This window comes from Aristolochia californica, unplaced genomic scaffold (assembly GCF_029961685.1).
Source record: "Aristolochia californica isolate CCGP_79_NKW_82.1479 unplaced genomic scaffold, dmAriCali1.0.hap1 SCAF_11, whole genome shotgun sequence".
NCBI classification, from domain to species: domain Eukaryota; kingdom Viridiplantae; phylum Streptophyta; class Magnoliopsida; order Piperales; family Aristolochiaceae; genus Aristolochia; species Aristolochia californica.
Window position 1 is genome coordinate 5,886,540 of NW_027181782.1, and position 19,870 is coordinate 5,906,409.

General features: G+C 34.8%; 1 protein-coding gene across 3 annotated transcripts; it reads left to right on the forward strand.

Moving 5' to 3' along the window:
• The first annotated feature begins 233 nt into the window (after positions 1–233).
• Positions 234–19,439, forward strand: LOC137944325 (amino acid transporter AVT1C). Of its 3 annotated transcripts, none has more exons than XM_068789979.1 (13): positions 234–418; positions 1,304–1,506; positions 4,086–4,417; positions 6,215–6,429; positions 7,723–7,746; positions 8,162–8,342; positions 8,578–8,797; positions 15,561–15,696; positions 16,975–16,994; positions 17,394–17,539; positions 18,092–18,135; positions 18,254–18,316; positions 19,129–19,439. In XM_068789979.1, the coding sequence occupies exons 2-13, from the start codon at positions 1,313–1,315 to the stop codon at positions 19,222–19,224; spliced, it is 1,671 nt and encodes a 556-aa protein (XP_068646080.1). In that variant the 5' UTR covers positions 234–418; positions 1,304–1,312; the 3' UTR covers positions 19,225–19,439. The 3 variants fall into 3 exon arrangements, with proteins under 3 accessions (XP_068646080.1, XP_068646081.1, XP_068646082.1); XM_068789980.1 differs by having other exon boundaries at positions 1,307–1,506; XM_068789981.1 differs by lacking the exon at positions 234–418 and adding an exon at positions 581–633 and having other exon boundaries at positions 1,307–1,506.
• The last annotated feature ends 431 nt before the right edge of the window (positions 19,440–19,870 follow it).

Sequence of the window (19,870 nt, forward strand, 5' to 3'; positions counted from 1 at the left end):
GCGCTTTCTATTTTCCTTCTTGGCAAAATGTGTTTCCTCGTACGCAAGATTTATAAATCCAAATGTGAATTGAACCGTAGATCTTGGCTCATCAAGGGTCTAAATTTCCTCCAAATAGTGTCAATTGACAGCCGAGTAATGGCAGAGGCGTAAATCTGCGTCACCTTAGGTCTAAGATTTTAAGCCTTTTAACGCCGGAAAGGGTTCCGAATCTATCTCGGGCTGCTCTTGCCTGTTGACATCGATTTCGCCATATGAATTTGGTAGCAATTTCCATAGGACCAAAAGCAAGCGATTTCGAGTTCGACGCAGAGGCAGCAGCTACGGAGTTGTTATTTAGAATTTCAGATCCGTCTTCTTTTTATTCGTCTCGGAGGCTGCGTTTATCGGATCCAGCTTTCTCTGCTCTAAATCTCAGGTTCCTCAACGCTTTCCAGATCCAGTTTAAACAGTCGTTTTTTCTGTTCAGATGAACATTACGATGTTTTTTAGTTCCTGTACAGCAGATTTCGTTTGCGCTCTGTTGTTTTTTTTTTTTTTTTTTTGGTTAATCCAATTCCTTTGAGCTTTATTTTGTTTGGCTCTGGAACTCGCGGTTTTTCGTTCCCTCTGTATGTTGAAACAACTTTGAAGGTAAAAATTGAAAAGGCCTAGAGGTGATTGGGAGCCGAAACTTTTCTAGGCTTTCGATGGTCATGCTTACGCTTCCACTTTTTGTTTTCTGGAAATATCTGGTTTCACTTTTTGGAATTTTTTAACCTTACAATACTTTCCGGAAGAATGAAGAAGCGACGTAGGAATATTTGAATTGCTTTCCGGAAAACGCAAGGTGCCTGAAGAAATTTTTCAAAAAAGTAGATATAGTTACAACTTTTTGTTGAAATTCCACTTTCTTGAGCATCATACAGCAGGATTACGTGGAAGTTTCAACTCCCAAGTTGCGAAAGCGTCATTTTCTCTGAAAAATCTGGACTCGCCAGAGAACAGGCACTAATTAGTGACTTTGAGGAGAGAAACTGGTCGCCAGAGAAGAGCTTCAGAAAAGTAGATTGACGAGTTAATTTTCAAGTCTTTGGCATCAATCGCATGTTTGGATCTCTCTAAAAAAAGCCAGACACTTCCAAAGAATTCCCCCACCTGTGACTTTCTCCGACATTTTATTTCCAATATTTGATATTACATCCTCCCGTTTTGCAGCATTTTTATCAACTTGCGCTGTGGGCAGATCTTCCTTTCAGTTTGCAATTTCTCTCAGTTTTTATCAGTTTCTTTTACTTGTGTTTAATCTGTGGACGATTTTCAGCAGGGGAGAATGAATAACTCGGTGTCGGAAAACAGCTTCTACATCGAAAGCGAGGAAGAAGATGTGGAGAACGACGAGAAGTATTCCCCAAAAGGCGGCGAGGATGACGGAAACGAGTCAGATTATTCGGAATCTTCGTCGGTGGACAGTCCCCACGAGAATCGGCCCAGTTCTTTCAACACCTCCTGGCCGCAGAGTTACAGGTTTCTCTCTAATCCCTCCCTCTTTCTTCGTTTCGTGTCTCTTCAGTCCGCACAAGGTGGCGTTCAACTTGCCCACGTATTAACCAAAAAAAAAAAAAAAAAAAAGAGCATGAGAAGCTCCGTCGTGCTTAACGGAAAATCGTTAACTATCAAAACCATTACAATATTAGACATATCTTATGGTTTTATTAATGTAGAGATTGGTTAGAGAGATGAACGGAGAAGAGTTTTTTAAATTCTAATATTTTAGTAAAATAATAAATAATAGTTTATGTTTCTCGCAATTGAAGGTCGGTTTACATAAAGGCCTTGTTAGTGTGTTTTTCCAAGAAATATTGGAAATACAATTCCATGGACCATTAGTGTCTTGTATTTTTTTAAAACATTTTCCTAATCGGAAACTCTAACCAGGAAAATTTTATAATTTTCTTGGTAAGATTTTTTAGCCAACATAGGTAAAAAAGCTATATGAAAAATTTTTGAATAAGTATTTGACAATTGATGTTATAATATTTTTAGTATAAGTCATTTTTTTTTTATAATTTGATATTTGATATTTTATTTTACCGAAAATTTATCGAATAAGTTTGATAATGTTTGAGATTGATTGTTAATTTTCATTTATTTCCGTGGAAAAGGCACTAACTGGTCTATTTAATTTACTACTAAGACACTAATAAGATTTATCTGAAGGTTTATTGAAAATGTGTATCATAAGAAAAAAATATTTTTATCTTTTCTTTGGATATAAATTTTCAACCAGGGACACTAACGGGGTCTAAATTTTTTTATCTATATCCCAACATTTTTTGGAAATATATATCCTAAAAAAAATATTTTTAGATTTTTCTGAGATATAAATTTCCAACCAGAGGCATTAATGGGGCCAAAGTGTTTTTAAAATAAGGTTGTCTTTACGCCCATTGTAGTGTAGGAAAAACAATGTCATAGAAAAAGTATTTTGTGAACCACAATTTTATGGCGTTTATGCTATTTTGAGGAAAAGTAAAATTCTTGCATGGCAGTGTTGGATTTCTTTTGGCCTTTAAAAATATTAAAATAATAAAAAATATTTTTTTATTACTCCAATAAAAAATTATAAGAAAAATAAATAAAAAAGTACTAAAATGGTTTTTATTATTTATTTATTTTTAACCTTATTTTTATTATTTACAAAAAAATATTTTATTTCTAGTACACACATAAATGCTATTACTTTTTTCTTTATTTCTAGTACACACATAAATGCTATTACTTTTTTCTTTATTTCTAGTACACAAACTCAAAGAAAATACTTCACCTATGTGTGGGTGTGTCTGTCCGTCTATGGTGATAATAGCTTTCAGTCTGGTGGGTGTGAGTTCGGTTTGTCTACCCATCTCAGAAATTGTTTTTTCTTTGTAGATGTGAGTCACAGAAAATGTTGGACAAGTCAGAGATAGGAGTAGGACAATTATGGTAAACAGATAAAAGACCTCCCCTGTAGGTGGTCCAGGCTTGTGTTCACGTTCACGTTTACAATGTGGGGCTACTGTGTCCTCCTGTCACCCCAAAGGTATATGCTGTGCATGAACGTTGGGGGCGTACGGCACAGTAATGGTAGTCAGCCCGAGGCTTAGCTTAGAATGATCCTGACACCAGACATTTTGCTTTGCTATGAGTTATATGAGGAAGAACCAAGATGCTCTTCTCCATGTGATGAAGCCTCCTCTGGACTCTACGTATTAACAAGATACTAGAAATTGATCGGCAAAACATACGAAACAGTTATGTGAACTGTTCGATAATGATCAACGGTTATCTCAGCCGTTCGATCACATAGCCAAATAGTTTTTCGTATTGGATCAACCATGAGTTGTGATACCAGAGATTTTACTTTGCTATGAGTTATATGAAGAAGAAAAATCATTTAGTGCATGGGAAACAACTATCTCAGCCTTTTGTGATTAGTCATTTTGCATGATTTTTCGTATAGGATCAGGATCTCCTCGTTGTCTTATAATTTTATTAACATACAAAACAGAAAAAAAATTTGAGTTCAAAAGTGAGTTGGACTGAATATAACTTATACGTCTTCATTCACCTCTTGAAATCATGTCCAGATTCATTGAACCAGAAATCTATTCACCTCTTGAAATCATGTCCAGATTCATTGAACCAGAAATCTTTGATACTAGACTATCTGCAATGATTTTCTGATCTGTTTTATGTTAGAGAAGTCCCTAGGATCTAATTTGCCCGACACGCCACGTTTTCAGGATATCTTATGGGGTCAGGCTGCTCTTATAATTATCCAGAGAGGGAAACTTCTCATCGTCATTCATGCCTTTTATTCTCCTATTTTTCTACTGATTGGATGACTCTCCTGAAATAACCGTTGAGATAATGTTGCAAAATGGTCTTCTTCTTAATTTATATAAAATTTTAATTTGAAGCAACCAAAGCCGATTCAGGACTCTGGGCGCAGGTTTGGTCAGGCGGACGGAGCTGCCCAGTTAGTCTAGTGTTGGGTGGTAGAGATTTTGGATCCAAAGTTCAAACCGCTATCCTACTGACATTGTTGAAGTGTAAATTTTCAGGCAGTCCATCGATATGTACAGCAGTGTGCAATCGCCGAGTATAGGGTTTCTGGGTACTCCTTCATTGGGCAGATTGGGCAGCTCGTTTCTTTCATCCTCCTTGACGAGGAGACACACTCCTGAAGTACTATCAAACTTGATTAAGCCTTTGTTACCAACCCATTTAGATCAGCAACAGGAGCAGCAACGGCAGCCAAGCTCTCACTCTATTCCTCCGACGCCTCCCACGAGAAGGCCTTCCCTGAGGAAACCGTACGACGGCAAACCTTCCAAGGCCTCACACGAGCTCCCCATATCTCCCCAGAGCACTTCGCCGCAAGCCCTTTTAAATGGTACGTTCCTTGGACTCTTTATTTTTAAATGGTTATTCATACGGCTTTAAAGTTCTCTGTCACCGGCTCTCTCTCACTCTTGTATTTGTATTTGGATATAATATAATTAAGTATTTTATTTTAAATATTTAATTAAATTTAAAAATAATATTTTTTTAATTTTTTATTAATTTAAAAAAATTGAAATTTATTTTAGTTTAGTCAAATAAAACTCTCTGAAATAAAATAAAATCTATCAAAGTAATTTTATATAATAAAATACCCTTTTTATTTATATAAATTTCATATTTTTAATATTATATTTAATGAGAGTGAGGATTTAGATATTGTAAAGTAACAATTTGATTACTATTTGGATATTATAAAAGTAAGGATTTGTTTAATCACTTTATATATATTTAAGTAAATAAATAATTTTATTTTATTTTAAAATTATTTATTAACTTAAAATATGTTAAAATATATTTTGTTTTAGTTAAATAAAACTATCTTATAAAATTAAACCTATAAAAGTAATTTTATATATTAAAATACCCTCTTTTTTATTTACATAAATTTATGATTTTTATTATTATATTTACTTATATATGAAGAGTGATAATTTAGATATTATAAAAATAATTTTGTTTAAGCATTATTTATATAATTTAATTAATTAATTAAAATTTATTTAAAATTTTAATTATTTATTAATTTAGACAAGTTAAAATCTATCTTAACTTATTAATTGAAAAGTTCAATAAAAATATCTTATAAAAGTTAAATCTATTAAAATATTTTATTAATAAATTTCTTCTATACTTTCCATTATGTTTTTCACTATATTCTAACTCAAAAACATTACTTTTTACTAGGTAATTTATTTTCACTTTCATTTTTTTACTAGGTAATTCACTTTTAAAGTACACTTAGGCCCCCAAAGACTCATGAACCGGTTTGGGATTTTAATATGGAACAGTTCAACCTAAACTATTATAGTTCGGTTCTTACTGGGTTGGGATCGCTTTTAGGTTTGGAATCCGGATCCAAGATTCAAACTTCTCCACCTTTGTTTTTAGAGTACTCATGGGTTGGGTTCGAATCCTTTTTACTAAAACTCGAACCCAATCACAAACTCCGACCACAAAATTTAAACAAAAAAAAAAATCCGAGACACCTCTATTGACTTCAAGTGAATGAATCGAGTAATCCAGTTGATGTGACCCAAGGCTTAAGTGGCTGAATCAGGATTCCGCCCAAAATCCTGATTCTTCCACTTGAAGCCGTCGGGACGCTGCCTCTCGTGACTCTCTTCTTCCTCCCTAAAGTCTTTGTCTGCATTTTTTATATGTTTAAGAACAAGAGATTTCTACTTTCAAAATATAATAAAAATATTCTCAAAAAATTTTATTGACGTAAAAAATATTTACATTTCTAATGAAGCTTATTTTGGCAACAAAAAAAAAAAAAAACAACAAAATTGAACAATCTTATTGATTATTTTTATATTCGTAACCATAAAATTTAATTTCTAATAAAATCAGTAGCTTGTCTTTGCATATTTTGTGGCAGGCTTTCTGTGCTTTGTTTATTTACTTTACAATCTTGATAACTAAGTGAACGAAAAATAATACGTAGTCATTTAACTAACAAGAAATTTTAAGATCCAGGACTAAATGGGCATGTTTCTAAGTTCTTCATGATGAGAACACATTGAAAGACGTTCTGGAATTTTATGTATGATTTTCCTACAAATCTTCCTACCACTGTCGTCTATTATTTATCTAAGATTTTCTCATTTTAACGTTTTTTGCTCAGGCATCAATGTTCTATGTGGTGTTGGGTTATTATCAACTCCTTATGCTGCAAAAGAAGGTGGCTGGCTAGGACTTTTGATACTGCTGATATTTGCAGTGCTCTCATGGTATACAGGCATTTTGTTGCGTGATTGTTTAGACAGTGCACCGGGGCTTGAGACATACCCAGATATCGGTCAAGCAGCATTTGGTTCTATTGGTCGCTTTGCTATTTCTGTAAGTCACCTTTATCTTATTTTATGTTTCAGGAGAAAATTTAATTTAATTTCATACCATCTGGACTGATGCAAGTATATAGTTGGAGAGGCCACGACCTGGACCACACATCCCTTTTCATGAAACAGCTGAAAGAACTATAGGGGAAAGAGTCGAATGAGGAATTATGGATGAAAAATGCTGGCAGTCTTTTTTATTGCTTATTTTTGTTTCTTTCAGAACTTTTTTCTTGTCTTCCAGTGGTCTTCCACAATATATATATTAAATTATTCTTCCATTCTACAAAATGAACCCCAACAGGTTGACCTCTGTATTTGACTATGTGCTTTGGTTTTTTGTCTTTAAACTTTTAAACTTTTATTTAACATTCATTTAGCACCAATGCTTACTTTTAGTTGTTTAAACTATGACTGGATGGAAAAATAGTGACATGAACAATTTTGTTCTTATACACAAATACTTGTGCTGAATCTAAGTGTAAAAAGTAAGAAGAAGAAAGGTTGAAGAAAGAAAATGAGAAGGAGAGAGCTTGGAGAAGAGAAATTGAAAAAAGAAAACTGAAATTTTGTGGCAGGACTTCCTCCAACTTCTATTTATAAATTTAGGGTTGAGTAGGTGAGGTCAATAATAATAATAGCGGAAGAAAGGAAAAACAAGCACAAAAAATAATAAGATTTATACAGGTTCGCCTCAAGGTGAGACTACGTCCAGTCGTCTGCCGTTACAGTAATCCACTATAAAAATGAAATAATTTACAAGAGAAAATGCACACACTTATAGGTGTTTTCTTTAACCTCTCTTAGGCTACAACTCCAACTCCTTCTCGGTGATGATAATCATAAAACACTAATAGCGGCGCCCCCCAATATAAAGAGAAAATTAGGGCAACTGCAATACAAGAGTAAAATTCCCGCCCTTTTTCCAACCCCCACTGTGACCTTACCGCGACGGTCGATCTACGTACCGACTCAGTGTAGGGCTTTTATTAGGCTCTACAACTTAACACATTTTACATGAAATTTGGTCCGTAGACATAGTTTGACATGTAGAATAAGATTACATCAAGAAATATAAATAACGACAAGGTCAAATAACCAAAATGCCCATGTTCTTGTTTTTCAACACTAAGCTTCAAATCTAAAACAAGAAATACATCATGGATCTATGCATCTTAAGTTTCTGCTTCAAAATGTCGACAAGTAAAAAGATAGATTTGGACAAAGATTTTGGTTTATTTAAAGTTTAATTCAATTTCAATGACTGACTCTCTTCATATTTTGTTTGTGTATGCAGATAATTTTGTATGCGGAATTATATGTAAGTATTACTCTCTCCATCCTTTATTTAAGGCTTTGATTACTATGAAAATCTGTTGATGCATCTGCTAAGATGCAGATCCTCTTCTCCTTGAATTCAGAGATTAGTTATAAAATTAGGAAATCCCTATCCCCATCTTCATATAACTCTGATATTTTCATATTCTTATATACTTAAGAAAACATTAGAGTTGGGGAAATTGAACTTCAAATATACAACACTTTCAAGAAAATTTGGCTAAACATTTAGTGACTCCAAAGAACATAAATGATGAGTCCTTTGCATATCTATGGTCCATTCCAAGTCCATGGGAGGACCATTTTTGGTTCTGAGATGGAATCTAGTTTACATAAGGTTTTGTCTTAAATTTCTGTGATTTCTGTAAATACTAATATCAATTTCTGTGTCGTTGAAGGCTTGTTGCGTGGATTATATAATTTTAGAGAGTGACAATTTATCATCTTTATTCCCAAATGCCCATATCAGTTTTGGTGGTGTCCAGCTGAACTCTCATTATCTTTTTGCCTTGATGACAACTCTTGCGGTTCTGCCTACTTGTTGGCTTCGAGACATGAGTGTTCTAAGTTACATCTCAGGTACATATATTAATTCTATTGTCTTTACCATTAACTCCACCTTGATGATCAAGTTGGTTGATAGTTGTCTATATATACACACACACACATTTCAGTTGGTTGAGTATTTAAGATATGCCAGACCAAATTCATAGATTGCAATCTACTCTTTTGATAACTTGTCATCCAATCTATTTCAGCTTCCAATAGCACTTATGTCGAATCAATCTATTTCTTAAAATTTCTTTTATTACAGCTGGAGGAGTTATTGCATCGATATTAGTTGTCCTATGTTTGTTTTGGATTGGGCTGGTTGATAATGTTGGTTTCCAGAACAAAGGAACGACATTAAACCTCACTAACCTACCTGTTGCAATTGGACTCTATGGGTATTGCTACTCTGGGCATGCTGTTTTTCCAAACATCTACACTTCAATGCAGAAACCTAGCGCGTACCCATCTATTCTCCTTGTATGGTAATGCTTCCTGACCATTATACTTATTATGAAAAGTCTTCTGTCAGCATCTTATAGGCAAAAAAATTTCTCTTTTGACCTTCTTAACTTCAATTTTTTTGTTTTTTAATACGTAAGAATATAATTGTCCATGAATTATCTTTTTAATTCATGCAAAGTATGTTGATTACGACAAAATTGATACCCATTTTGGATCATGATCATGGCAACGCTGTCACCTGCACAACAATAGGTATTATGCAGATAGGCATTGCCTCGTTTCAAAATTCCTGTTTGGAAAGGATGGACTTCGCTATGGAAAATATAGAAGTCATAGTTAACATTTATGATTAGAGTTGACCTGGTTTAATTTTTAAATAAATGAAAATTAAAGGTGCCCCACATCTATTCTTTTAGCTGCACACGGATACAACTAGTTAGTTTTCCTGGATAATTAGGCTGAACCACTTTCATGTTTTCATCTTTGATTTCCTTGATTATCCTATGTCTATGCAAAGTTATAACCACTAGCGGATCTTCTTAGTGATACAATCTGATTGCTCTGGTTGCAGATCTGCTAAGTTATCTGACCCAAGTCATTATTATACCAAATGTCAAAAACTGCAGCTCTAAAACATAAAAGAATGTTATTTTGTAATGATTTCTGCTATTAGATGATGTGTATACCCATCTAGCATAGCATAACAAGCTATTGATGAAAGAACATTTCATACGCTAGCCTTAAGGCCACTGCAAATGAAATCAGAGATTTTTTAAGCTCATCTATGCCCATAAGATTGGTTGACCATCTGGATATGTCTTTGACTTATGCCATCTAAGAGAGAGCAGATAAGATCAGATGGGATGAAACTATTAACTTACAGAAAGTTTTGGTGGATAATCCACCATTAAATATGTAAAAGTGGAAAATTGAAAAAAAAAAAAAAAAAAAAAAAGAAAGAGAAGAAGGGAGAGAAAGGAGAGCATGAGAGAGAGAGAAGAAGGGTGTACAGACTTCGGCACTTGTTTAAAGGTCTGTAGCACACTGCCCCCCCCCCCCTTTTAACCATCACTTAAGTCATTATGAGTCAAAACTACATAAATATTCGATCCAACTCACCATAGCTTCATAAATTACAACTCAAAATCAAATAAAATTTGAACCAGCCGACACATACACCAAGACAAACTTACTCCTAACATAGAGGGACAATTTGATAAATGTAAAATGACTAAAATACCTTTTTCCATAATTCAATACTCTCTCTCAAGCTAGAGCGTATATATTTAGAAGACCTCACTTGTTACAAAAATTCCCAAAGTCTCTTTTTCTAAAGGCCTTAGTAAACTCATTATCAAGTTGATCTACAAATTTAACATATAGAGTGGCCATTGCACCAATCATTACAACATCATGAATTAAATGATAGTCTACATCAACATGTTTATTTGTTTTTTTGAAATGGTGATGATTTTATTACGAAGAAAAGCAAAAGAATACATCAACATGTTTATTTGTTCATGAAAGACAAGATTACTAGCAATGAAAATGCCAACTTGATTGTCACAATGTATCTCCATTGCACCCTTGGTTAGAAAGCTTACCTCACAAAGCTGATTGACTGATAGGAGTTAACTAGCTGTAAAACCCATTGCCCGATATTCTATTTCTACACTAGATCGGGCCACAATATTTTGACTTTTGCTCTTCCATCTAATCAAGTTCCTTCCAACAAATATATAATAACCAGTGGTAGTCTTTCTGTCCAACTTGGACCTTGCATAGTTTGTATTAGAGTATGCATCCATCTAAAAATGATCATGTGGCTTGTGTAGTAAAGCTTTATGTGGTGCTCGCTTTAAATATCTCAATACTCTTTGTGTAGCCTTTAGATAGATCTTTCTTGGATGCTCCATGGATTGACAAATTACACTTACTACCAACAAGATGTTAGATTGTGTAATTGTGCCATAAATAAGTTTGCCCACTAACCTTCTATACATAGGGGTAGGAATTGGTCTAGGTTTCCGATTTCACCACACATGTTGAGGATAAGGTGGAAAAAAAAAAAACCCTCCGTGTTTCGGGTTGGGGATGGGTTTTCTCAAACCCGAATTGGGCCCAACCCATAGACGAGACAGAGATATAAAATGGGGTTGAGACGGGTCGGGTTTATGGGAAGGAGGCGGGGATGGGTTTACAAGGATGGTGATCAGGTCGGGGTCGGGTTTGGCGATTCGTATCTTTTTCGGGTTTGGATTTTGGTAAACCTGACCTTGGCCCGACCCGTGCCTATCCCTATCCATACATAGTCTTATATTTGTGTTCAACAATATAATCTTCATGAAGATTATAGTTCACTTCCATGAGTATCTTGACAGGCTTTGCTCCCAACAAAACATACTCTTGTAGCATATCTATAACATACTTCCTTTGTGTCAAAACAATCTTTTGCCTTACTTGCTACCTCAATACCAAAAAAAATACTTGAGGGGGAACCTAAGTCCTTAGTTTGGAAATGTTTTGCATGATGTACTTTGACTTATATTTTTTGCATCCCTTCTTGATAGTGCTTTGTCATCCACGTACACAATTTACAGTACAACTCCAAAAGGCCTCTTCAAAACAAATAATGGATGGTCACAATGACTTTGCTGAATTTGTCGAATCATACTCTAGACTTGTTTAGCCTGTAGACTTTCTTGATTTTTCCTTGAGAAACATAGTTAGGAGGTTGCTCCATGTATTCCTCTTCATCCAAATCCCCATACAAGAATGCATTTTTTAGGTCTAATTGAAAGAGGTCAGCCCTTAGTAACAACCACATAAATCAAAATGTGAAATGTCAACCATGTCACAAGCGAGGAAGTTTTAAAATATCTACACCATATGTTTGGGATATCCCTTGGCTATAAGTTTTGTGTATACCACACTATAGACCCATCAACCTTGTATTTCACAGTGTAGACCTAGTGATAGTCCATAGTGGTAGCATCTGGAGGTGTCTATTAAGCAATGCCTCCATTTGCACACATGGCTTTCATCCATTAAGGAGATGACAGAGCATTTTGCACTAAAGAAAGAATAGTACAAGAAGACAAACACAAGACAAACATTTTAAACAAACTAGATAATGAGTCAAAGGACACAAATTTAGATATGAAATGGTGAGTATAGGCATAAATGTCATTGCAAAAAGCAATAGGAAGATCTAAACTACTTACCTTAGGAGCCACTATTGAGGAGGAAACTAAAAGCATAGAGAAAAGGGAGCCTTTGATGGTGTCTTTTGTGCTTTCAGTTGTTGGTAAAATTGCAATGGCTTCCAGCAGCTGGTGTTCAAAAGATAGTTCCCCCCCTGGCTCCATTGGCCAATTACTGATTGTATTGCTGACATTGTGTTATCCATTCATTGTAATTGGAACCTCGTTCCTAAATTAGTCAATTCTTTGGCTGATAAATTGGCAAAATTCGGAACCTCACAACAATCTCTCGTTGTTTGGGAAGGCTTCCCCCCTTGTTATTTGCTTGTTTGAGCTCTCTCTTAATAAAATTCAGCATCATTTCAAAAAAAAAAAAAAAAAAAATTGCACTGGCTTCAAATGGACAACACTAGATGTGGCACTAGGAACATGAGCAACAACATCAACATCAAGTGGTCTAGAAATAGTAAGAATCATTAGACTTGGAAAAATAGGGAACATTTTTTTAAAAAATGTGACATGAGTAGACAACTTATTTCTGGTGGAAGGACAATAACACTTGTATCTTTTTTTAGTATGAATATGCTCAAGGAAAATACTTTTAATTAATCTTGGAGACAACTTATCATGTGACGGATCAAAACATGCAGAAAGCAAATAGACCCAAGAACATGAGGATGAAGATTATTGGGTTTAAGAACTTGTAGTGGAATTCTTCCTTCAAGTACAAAAGTGGGCATCCTTAATTAAAAATAAGCAACAAAGATAGCATCGGCCCAATAAGACTTTAGAACCTACATTTGAAATAACATTGTTTGTGCAACCTCAAACAAGGGGAGATTCTTCCTTTCTATTACTTCATTTTGCTATGGAGTATACGCATAAGAAAACTACCGAATAATGCCATTAGCTTGACAAAAGAAGTCAAACTTATGATTCATAAACTCAAGACTATTATTGAAATAAAATACAAGAAGAGATGTACCAAACTAATTTTTTATTTCACTATAAAATTTGAGAAACACATCAAATATTTCATTTCTCCCTTAGGAGATACATCCATGTGATCTACTAAAGTCATCAATAAAAGAAACAAAATACCTGCAGTCAAAGACACTAGGTACCCCACAAGGACCCTATACATTTGAATGAACTATTTCAAACAAACTAGGTCTTTGACTTTGATTGGAAGTAAAGTTGGAACAATTTGAAGTAACTTGGTTGGCAAGGGATGTCCTGACTGCAAGTGCCACTGGAGAGGTGATAAATCTGCTTGAGGCGCCAAAGAAGACTATACTATTGAGCCTTTCAAGTGGTAGAGATCCTCACTCTCATGCCTTGAAGCAATCGTGCTCTTCGTCTAGAAGTCTTGAAACACACAATGAGTAGGAAAGAAGGTTACCGAATACTTCAAAGATTTTGTAATCTAACTAATAGATAACAAATTAACATAAAATTTAGGTATAAACAAAACAAACTTTGAAGGTAAGGATGAAGTAGGCTGAACTTTGCTCACTCCTCTAATAGATGAGGAGGAGCCATCAACAAGGTTGATGTATCTAAAGGGGGGATGGCGGACTATGAGAAGTAAATATGAAAGATATACTTGACATGTGCGAAGATGCACTAGAATCAATCATCAATGATGTGGTCAAGGATGCAAAAAATGCAGGCATACTTGAACTAGCCATGGTGGTTTTGGTTGTGGACGATGAATCACTAAGCTTCATGAATGTGTGGACGACGTGAACTTTGCCATCTTTTGAGCCAATTGCTGAAGTTCATTTGGAGCACCAAGAATAATACCTACTACACAGCCCACTAAAGTCTCATATCACTTTCTGGAACAATAGAATTGACCCAAATATGTTTTCCAAGCTTCTCCCAACACTTATCTAAAAAGTGATTACTATGTCTACAATGGACACACCTCTTACTTATATCATCACCACGAACTCTTTCATGGCCTGAACTATCCCGAACTCGTCCCCTACAACCTCCTCCATGTTCACGGGGTGCCTCTGAATGACTTGGTGCGGCTTCTGCCTCCCTTATTTTCCTTGCTACCTTGTGGAACCACAACTGTTTCTACTTGTACTACTCTATTAAAAATCTTCTTCAATAAGGGTACATCATTAGAAGCAAGTAATTTCACCCAAATTGCATCATACTCAGGACCATTTGGTCATAAGAATCTGCCTAAATTACCTGTGTAGTTGTTTCCATCTATTGTAAACAGATGGTATATGCTAATCTATATAAGTACACTTTGCAATTCACTAAAATAATCAATCATCTATCCCCACTTTTTAGACTGATGAACTTGCATAGAGTTCATTATACCCTTGACAAATTATTTTCTTGATCATAGAGATTCTCAAGAGAAATCCAAACATCTTTTGTTGTTAACAAGCCATGTCATAACTTGGTTATCCTTAGCCTCCCAATCATCCCTCATGGACGACCGTAAATGATTCTTTGTATTCAACTTTTCAATTACAATCACATTAGAATTTCCTGACTCTTTGACAGTAATAACTTCACCTGAATTAGCCTTAATTTACCACAAAAAAACCAGTCAATCCACATCAATCAACACCAAAAAACCACCGAAAACATAGTAACTGCCTGCACAAATAAGATAGGGCCCACAATGGATATGATTTGGACACCCAAACTTCAAATCAAACCACTACTACTCAAAGTACTGTGTTGATAGTCGTTGTTAAGAAATAGTCCCACATGGTTTTACTGTCGTAATTCAACACAATAGCATGAATCACCAACAACATAGATGATGTTAGCATACAAGACAATAATGCAAGTATAGGTTTGGGGACCTGAGCAGATAAAGATTGGGGAAAAACCTAAACTCAACACTTTAGGGGTACAAATAACTCATAGAACTGCCCAATTGGCGGCCCATCAACCCTAGGGTGTTAGCACAGAGGAAGAAGGAAAAATCTAACCTTGAACTTCAATAAAAGAGAATTCTGAAAATCCCCTTTTGTGCAGTAGTCACAGACTTAGAGAAAGGAGAAAAGATTGCTGAAACCTCTCTGCAATTGGATCTTAGTGCTTTTTTTATCATGTAAAAGTGGAAATTAAGAAGAAATAGAGAGAAGAAAAAAGAGAAAGGAGAGCACAAGAGAGAAGAAGAATGCGCAAACTTCAGCCCTCATTTAGAGGTCTGGAATTTGACCCCTCTTTCTTATTAACCCTCAATTAAGTTATAATAAGTTCATTTAAAAAAAAAGTTTTAATAAGTCAAAAATATATAAATGCTCTTCTATACCCAACTCACCTTAACTTCCTAATTACAACTCAGAATCAAATAAAACTTGAAAAATACGACATATACACCCAGACAAACTTACTCCTAACATTGAAGGACAATTTGATAGATGTGTATGACCAAAGTGCCCTTTTCATATGATTCAACAAAATAGTTGACGTTCTAATTCTTAGAGTATACATCTATTGATTTTTACCCAGATTATGGTAAATAACATTAGAAAGTATTTAGAATACATTAGTAACCATGTTTTTTTCTTAACTTGGACTTTTCAATATCTTGTAGTTTTGGATTATGTACTGCCTTGTATGCTGGAACTGCAGTAATGGGGTATACAATGTTTGGAGAATCCACGGCATCTCAGTTCACACTCAACATGCCCAATGATCTGGTTGCTTCAAAAATTGCAGTTTGGACAACGGTATGGAATCTTGTCATCTCTATAAGCAGTAAATCATGATCTCATACTGCCCTGACAAAATTAATGTGGAGAATGAAAAAGGCTTTTGAGTAAGTCAGAAGCGAAGTCTTTGAAATGACATACTCTACCGAAGGTCATAAACCTCTTTGATCTGAAAATGCTAGAATTGAAAATTTTAGATCATCTGATAGAGCTGTTTATCTTTGATCAGTGACTTCTAAATGTTTTTTTATTGAGCTGTTTATCTTTGATCAGAGTTCACACATTACCTGTGGATAACTTGGTGGGATAATTATATGAACAGAGGTCAAGCAGTATGTTGATATGATCTTAACATATTATTTTAGTGAAGTAAAAAAGTATCAATTGGCCTAATCTACGCCATTCTTGACTCCACTAAGTAGATTGTTAAGAAATACCGAAATCGTGCCTTTATATCTTTAGTACTTGAATGGCCCTGAAAAAACTAACTTGATGTGGGTTCACAATAGATATTATGATGCTTTCAAAACGTGCTTACATCAAGTTGGTATGATCTGATTCATTGATGACAATTGTTGGAAAATACTTTAGAAGGGTGGTTTGGTAATTTCTCAATATCTTCACCTCCTAGGAATAGTCTTATCTTATTCAGTATGTTTGATAGTTTATGTAGTTCAAGTTTCATGTAACTAGGAGGTGTAATGTAGAAGTTATAAGGGTTTAAGTGAGTTTGAGTAGGGGCATTATTGTCCTTGTATATCTTTTAATCTATAAAAAGAGATTAGGGGTTGACCAGAACTATTCACGAGAGTTTGATCTCTCTCTTGCTGCCATCTCCTCTCCCTTTCCATCTTCTCTCTTTCTTCCTTTCTCAATCCCTCTTATTCCATATTTTCACAAAGAAATAATCATGTTCAATTCCAGTTTTATTACCAGCCCATCTATTTGATATTTGGCAGGGCATGCAATACCAGTTGGATGGGATAGCAAATCTTTGACTATTTTGTGGTTCATACTACACTTGATGTCGCCCCCAGTCAAAGATAGTGCCTACAGAATTTATTCGTAGGTGACCTACCGAAGCCACATTTTAGAAAACAGTCGAGTAGTTGACAACATTTGACTTCTGATGACTTGCCTCTGTTTTTTTTAGCATTTACCAAGTTGCCATTGGTGGTAGCAGGCTGAGGTTCATTTTAAGGAGTTTACAAATCATAAGACATGTCAGTTTGCTTACTAGACTGAATTTAGATTTCATGCCAATAATCTGACAATTGTTTTTTTGTCATTCTGCAGGTAGTGAACCCATTCACTAAATATCCTTTCTCACTTGGCATTGGAAATTTCTCATGTCTAATTTTGAACAATACCGACAGTCTAACCTGCTTGGGTTCCCCCTGCTTAATTTAAGCATTGCCACATGACCAACCATCATGAACTGAATCATCCTCTGCATTCCATGTGTGCACTTAGTTAATACTGTCCACCACAATCTCCATTCAATGATCATGTATCACGGTGTAGTTATGCACTTGGTTAGCTCTGGTAGAAGTGAAATTACACACCAAGATTAAATGCATGGGAAATTTGTCCACTTTTAGGATCTTAAAATAAATTCAATACTTTCCCCTCGCTTCCTGATTTTTGTTTCATATTGGCTTTTGCTGCAAACATTTTTCTAAATTTACTTGTGTAATCCTTAACTGGAATTTTACATATGCTTTGACCTTGTCTCCTGTGGCAATGAGTTTAGAGGAGCTGATACCATCAAACCATATGAAGTCTCACATCTATGCAATCCTCATCAGGACAGGCTTGGTGATCTCCACTTTGGTTGTGGCTCTTAGCATCCCTTTCTTTGGTATGTCGTCTATTCCTACTAACTCTACAGTTATTATGGTCCTCTAGCAGCGTGTTTTCATTCAAACAGATTTTCACTGTGGAGTTCCTGCTGGGCCTCAACCTGCACTGGGAATTAGCTTAGCTTATTTCTAAATCTTATATGATTGCTCCTAGATGATACGTATCATATCAGAGACATGCTCTTACAACCCAACTGCTAAACCTGCAAGCAGGCCAATTGCCATCTTCACCTTTCCTTGTATAGATTGAGGCCCACTGTATAAAGTTTACAAAACCTGTGCAAACCATGTAAACATCTAGTGAGGATACCTTATATACGGTGACATTAAATGTACACCTGGTGTGTGTCATTACAATACTTTTGCTGCTTGTGAAACCTTTACAACACAGCAAGGACAACAAAGCAGGCAATTACTTTGGAAGAACAGTTTTTTTTTTTTTTTAATGGTTATAATCGACTCGGACATCTTCAATGCTACTGTGATTATTTTAATGAAATTAGAGTTTGAAATATTACTATGTCACTCATTCGTGCTTAATGGTCTCTCAGGTTTGGTCTTGGCTTTGATTGGATCTCTTCTCACCATGCTAGTAGTAAGTTATATTTCACTCGCCTACGTCCTTGTTTAAGTTGGTTTTCCATTGATTTCATCTACAACATATATAAATGACATTAATTACCAGATAACGCCACTTTTTCCTCTTTTAACAGACGTTGATTCTTCCATGTGCCTGCTTTCTGAGCATCCTCAGAGGCAAAATCAGTCGACTTCAGGTGTGTCACCTACTTTCCACAAAATTATATTTGATTTTTTAGTGCCTTCCTGTCTAATAAGCCACCTATATAATAGCATATTTCCACATTCAACCCTGCAAAAAAGCTATTTGCACATATGACCCTGAAACGTTGAAAGGGCTATCTAGCTCTCCCTTGCTTCCTGTCTCTATAGTTTAACTTCTAACTGATGAAAACATCTGTGGAATGATTGTTGTTTTTCCTCGACATCATGTAGTGCCAAGTTTGGGCCTGGTTCCATTCTAAAATTACCAAACCACATGGAACACTTGATGAAAACATCTGTGGAATGATTGTTGTTTTTCCTCGACATCATGTAGTGCCAAGTTTGGGCCTGGTTCCATTCTAAAATTACCAAACCACATGGAACACTTGTTGCCCAATCTTATACATGTACAGATTCCCAAACCATTTCAGATGTGGGATATTTTTTTACCCATCCTAACACCCCCTCTTACGTACAGACTCAATAGGATAAGAGAAATGGTCCGGCTCTGTCCCCAAAAAGACTAAAAACTTAAGAAGCCTATTGCCCAAACCTGTATGTACCAACAAATTTACTCATGCTAGCATGTGATTCACAGAAACCTACTATTTTATTGGCGGTGCCGTTCATCATATGTGAAATTCCTACAGTAAGTACCAGATTAAAGGTTGTATAGGAGTAGCAGAACCATTTCTGATGACTGGGCTAGAGGTCCATAGAGATTACAAGTCCGTTATCTATATATATATATATATATATATTTACAAAATGCTGAGAATAGTTTAATTACTTTTTGGTTGTGTAGGTATCATCTTGTATATTGATCATTGCAATAGGTGTTGTTTCGTCAGCCATTGGCACATATTCAGCTCTGTCAAGAATTGTAGAAAACCTTCGTTGAGTCTCTCTCGCGCCTTTTCTCTATGTAGAGTGAATTCAAGAAAATTGCAAATCTCTACAGGCAAAATTTCCGTTTTTATTTGTCAATCAGTTTTGGTAAAAGGACGAAGTTGTGGAACAAAATTTGTTATTGATTTATTATTTTTCTCTGGTAAGAAAACTAGAGGGAGGATGCTTGGTCTGGAATCAAAGATTGTGACTGTAGAACCTGTTGAATGTAATGTTTTACCATTCTATAATGAATTTATAATATTTTTAAAAAAATTAATTAATTATTAAATTTTATTTTATATTATAATTTGATAGTTAATATTTCATGATCTTTTCGAGAATTTATTAAAAAAATGTACTTTGAGATATCTGACAAGTGTATCAACGTTATTATACTCTTCTAACAAAAAGCCATTAAAAAATAAAATGTATTTAAATAATGAAATATTTTTTACCTACTACTAATATATAATACTATTATAATTTATTAATTCTTCATTATTTAAGACATTTCATAATCATAATTACACTTAATTGTTGTTATTTCTATATAAAAATCTCAATTAAATGTTTTAATTACATTTGTCTTTTATTTATATTCAATTACTCTATTTTTTTAGTAAAAAATAATTTATTTATTTTTATTATAAATAAAA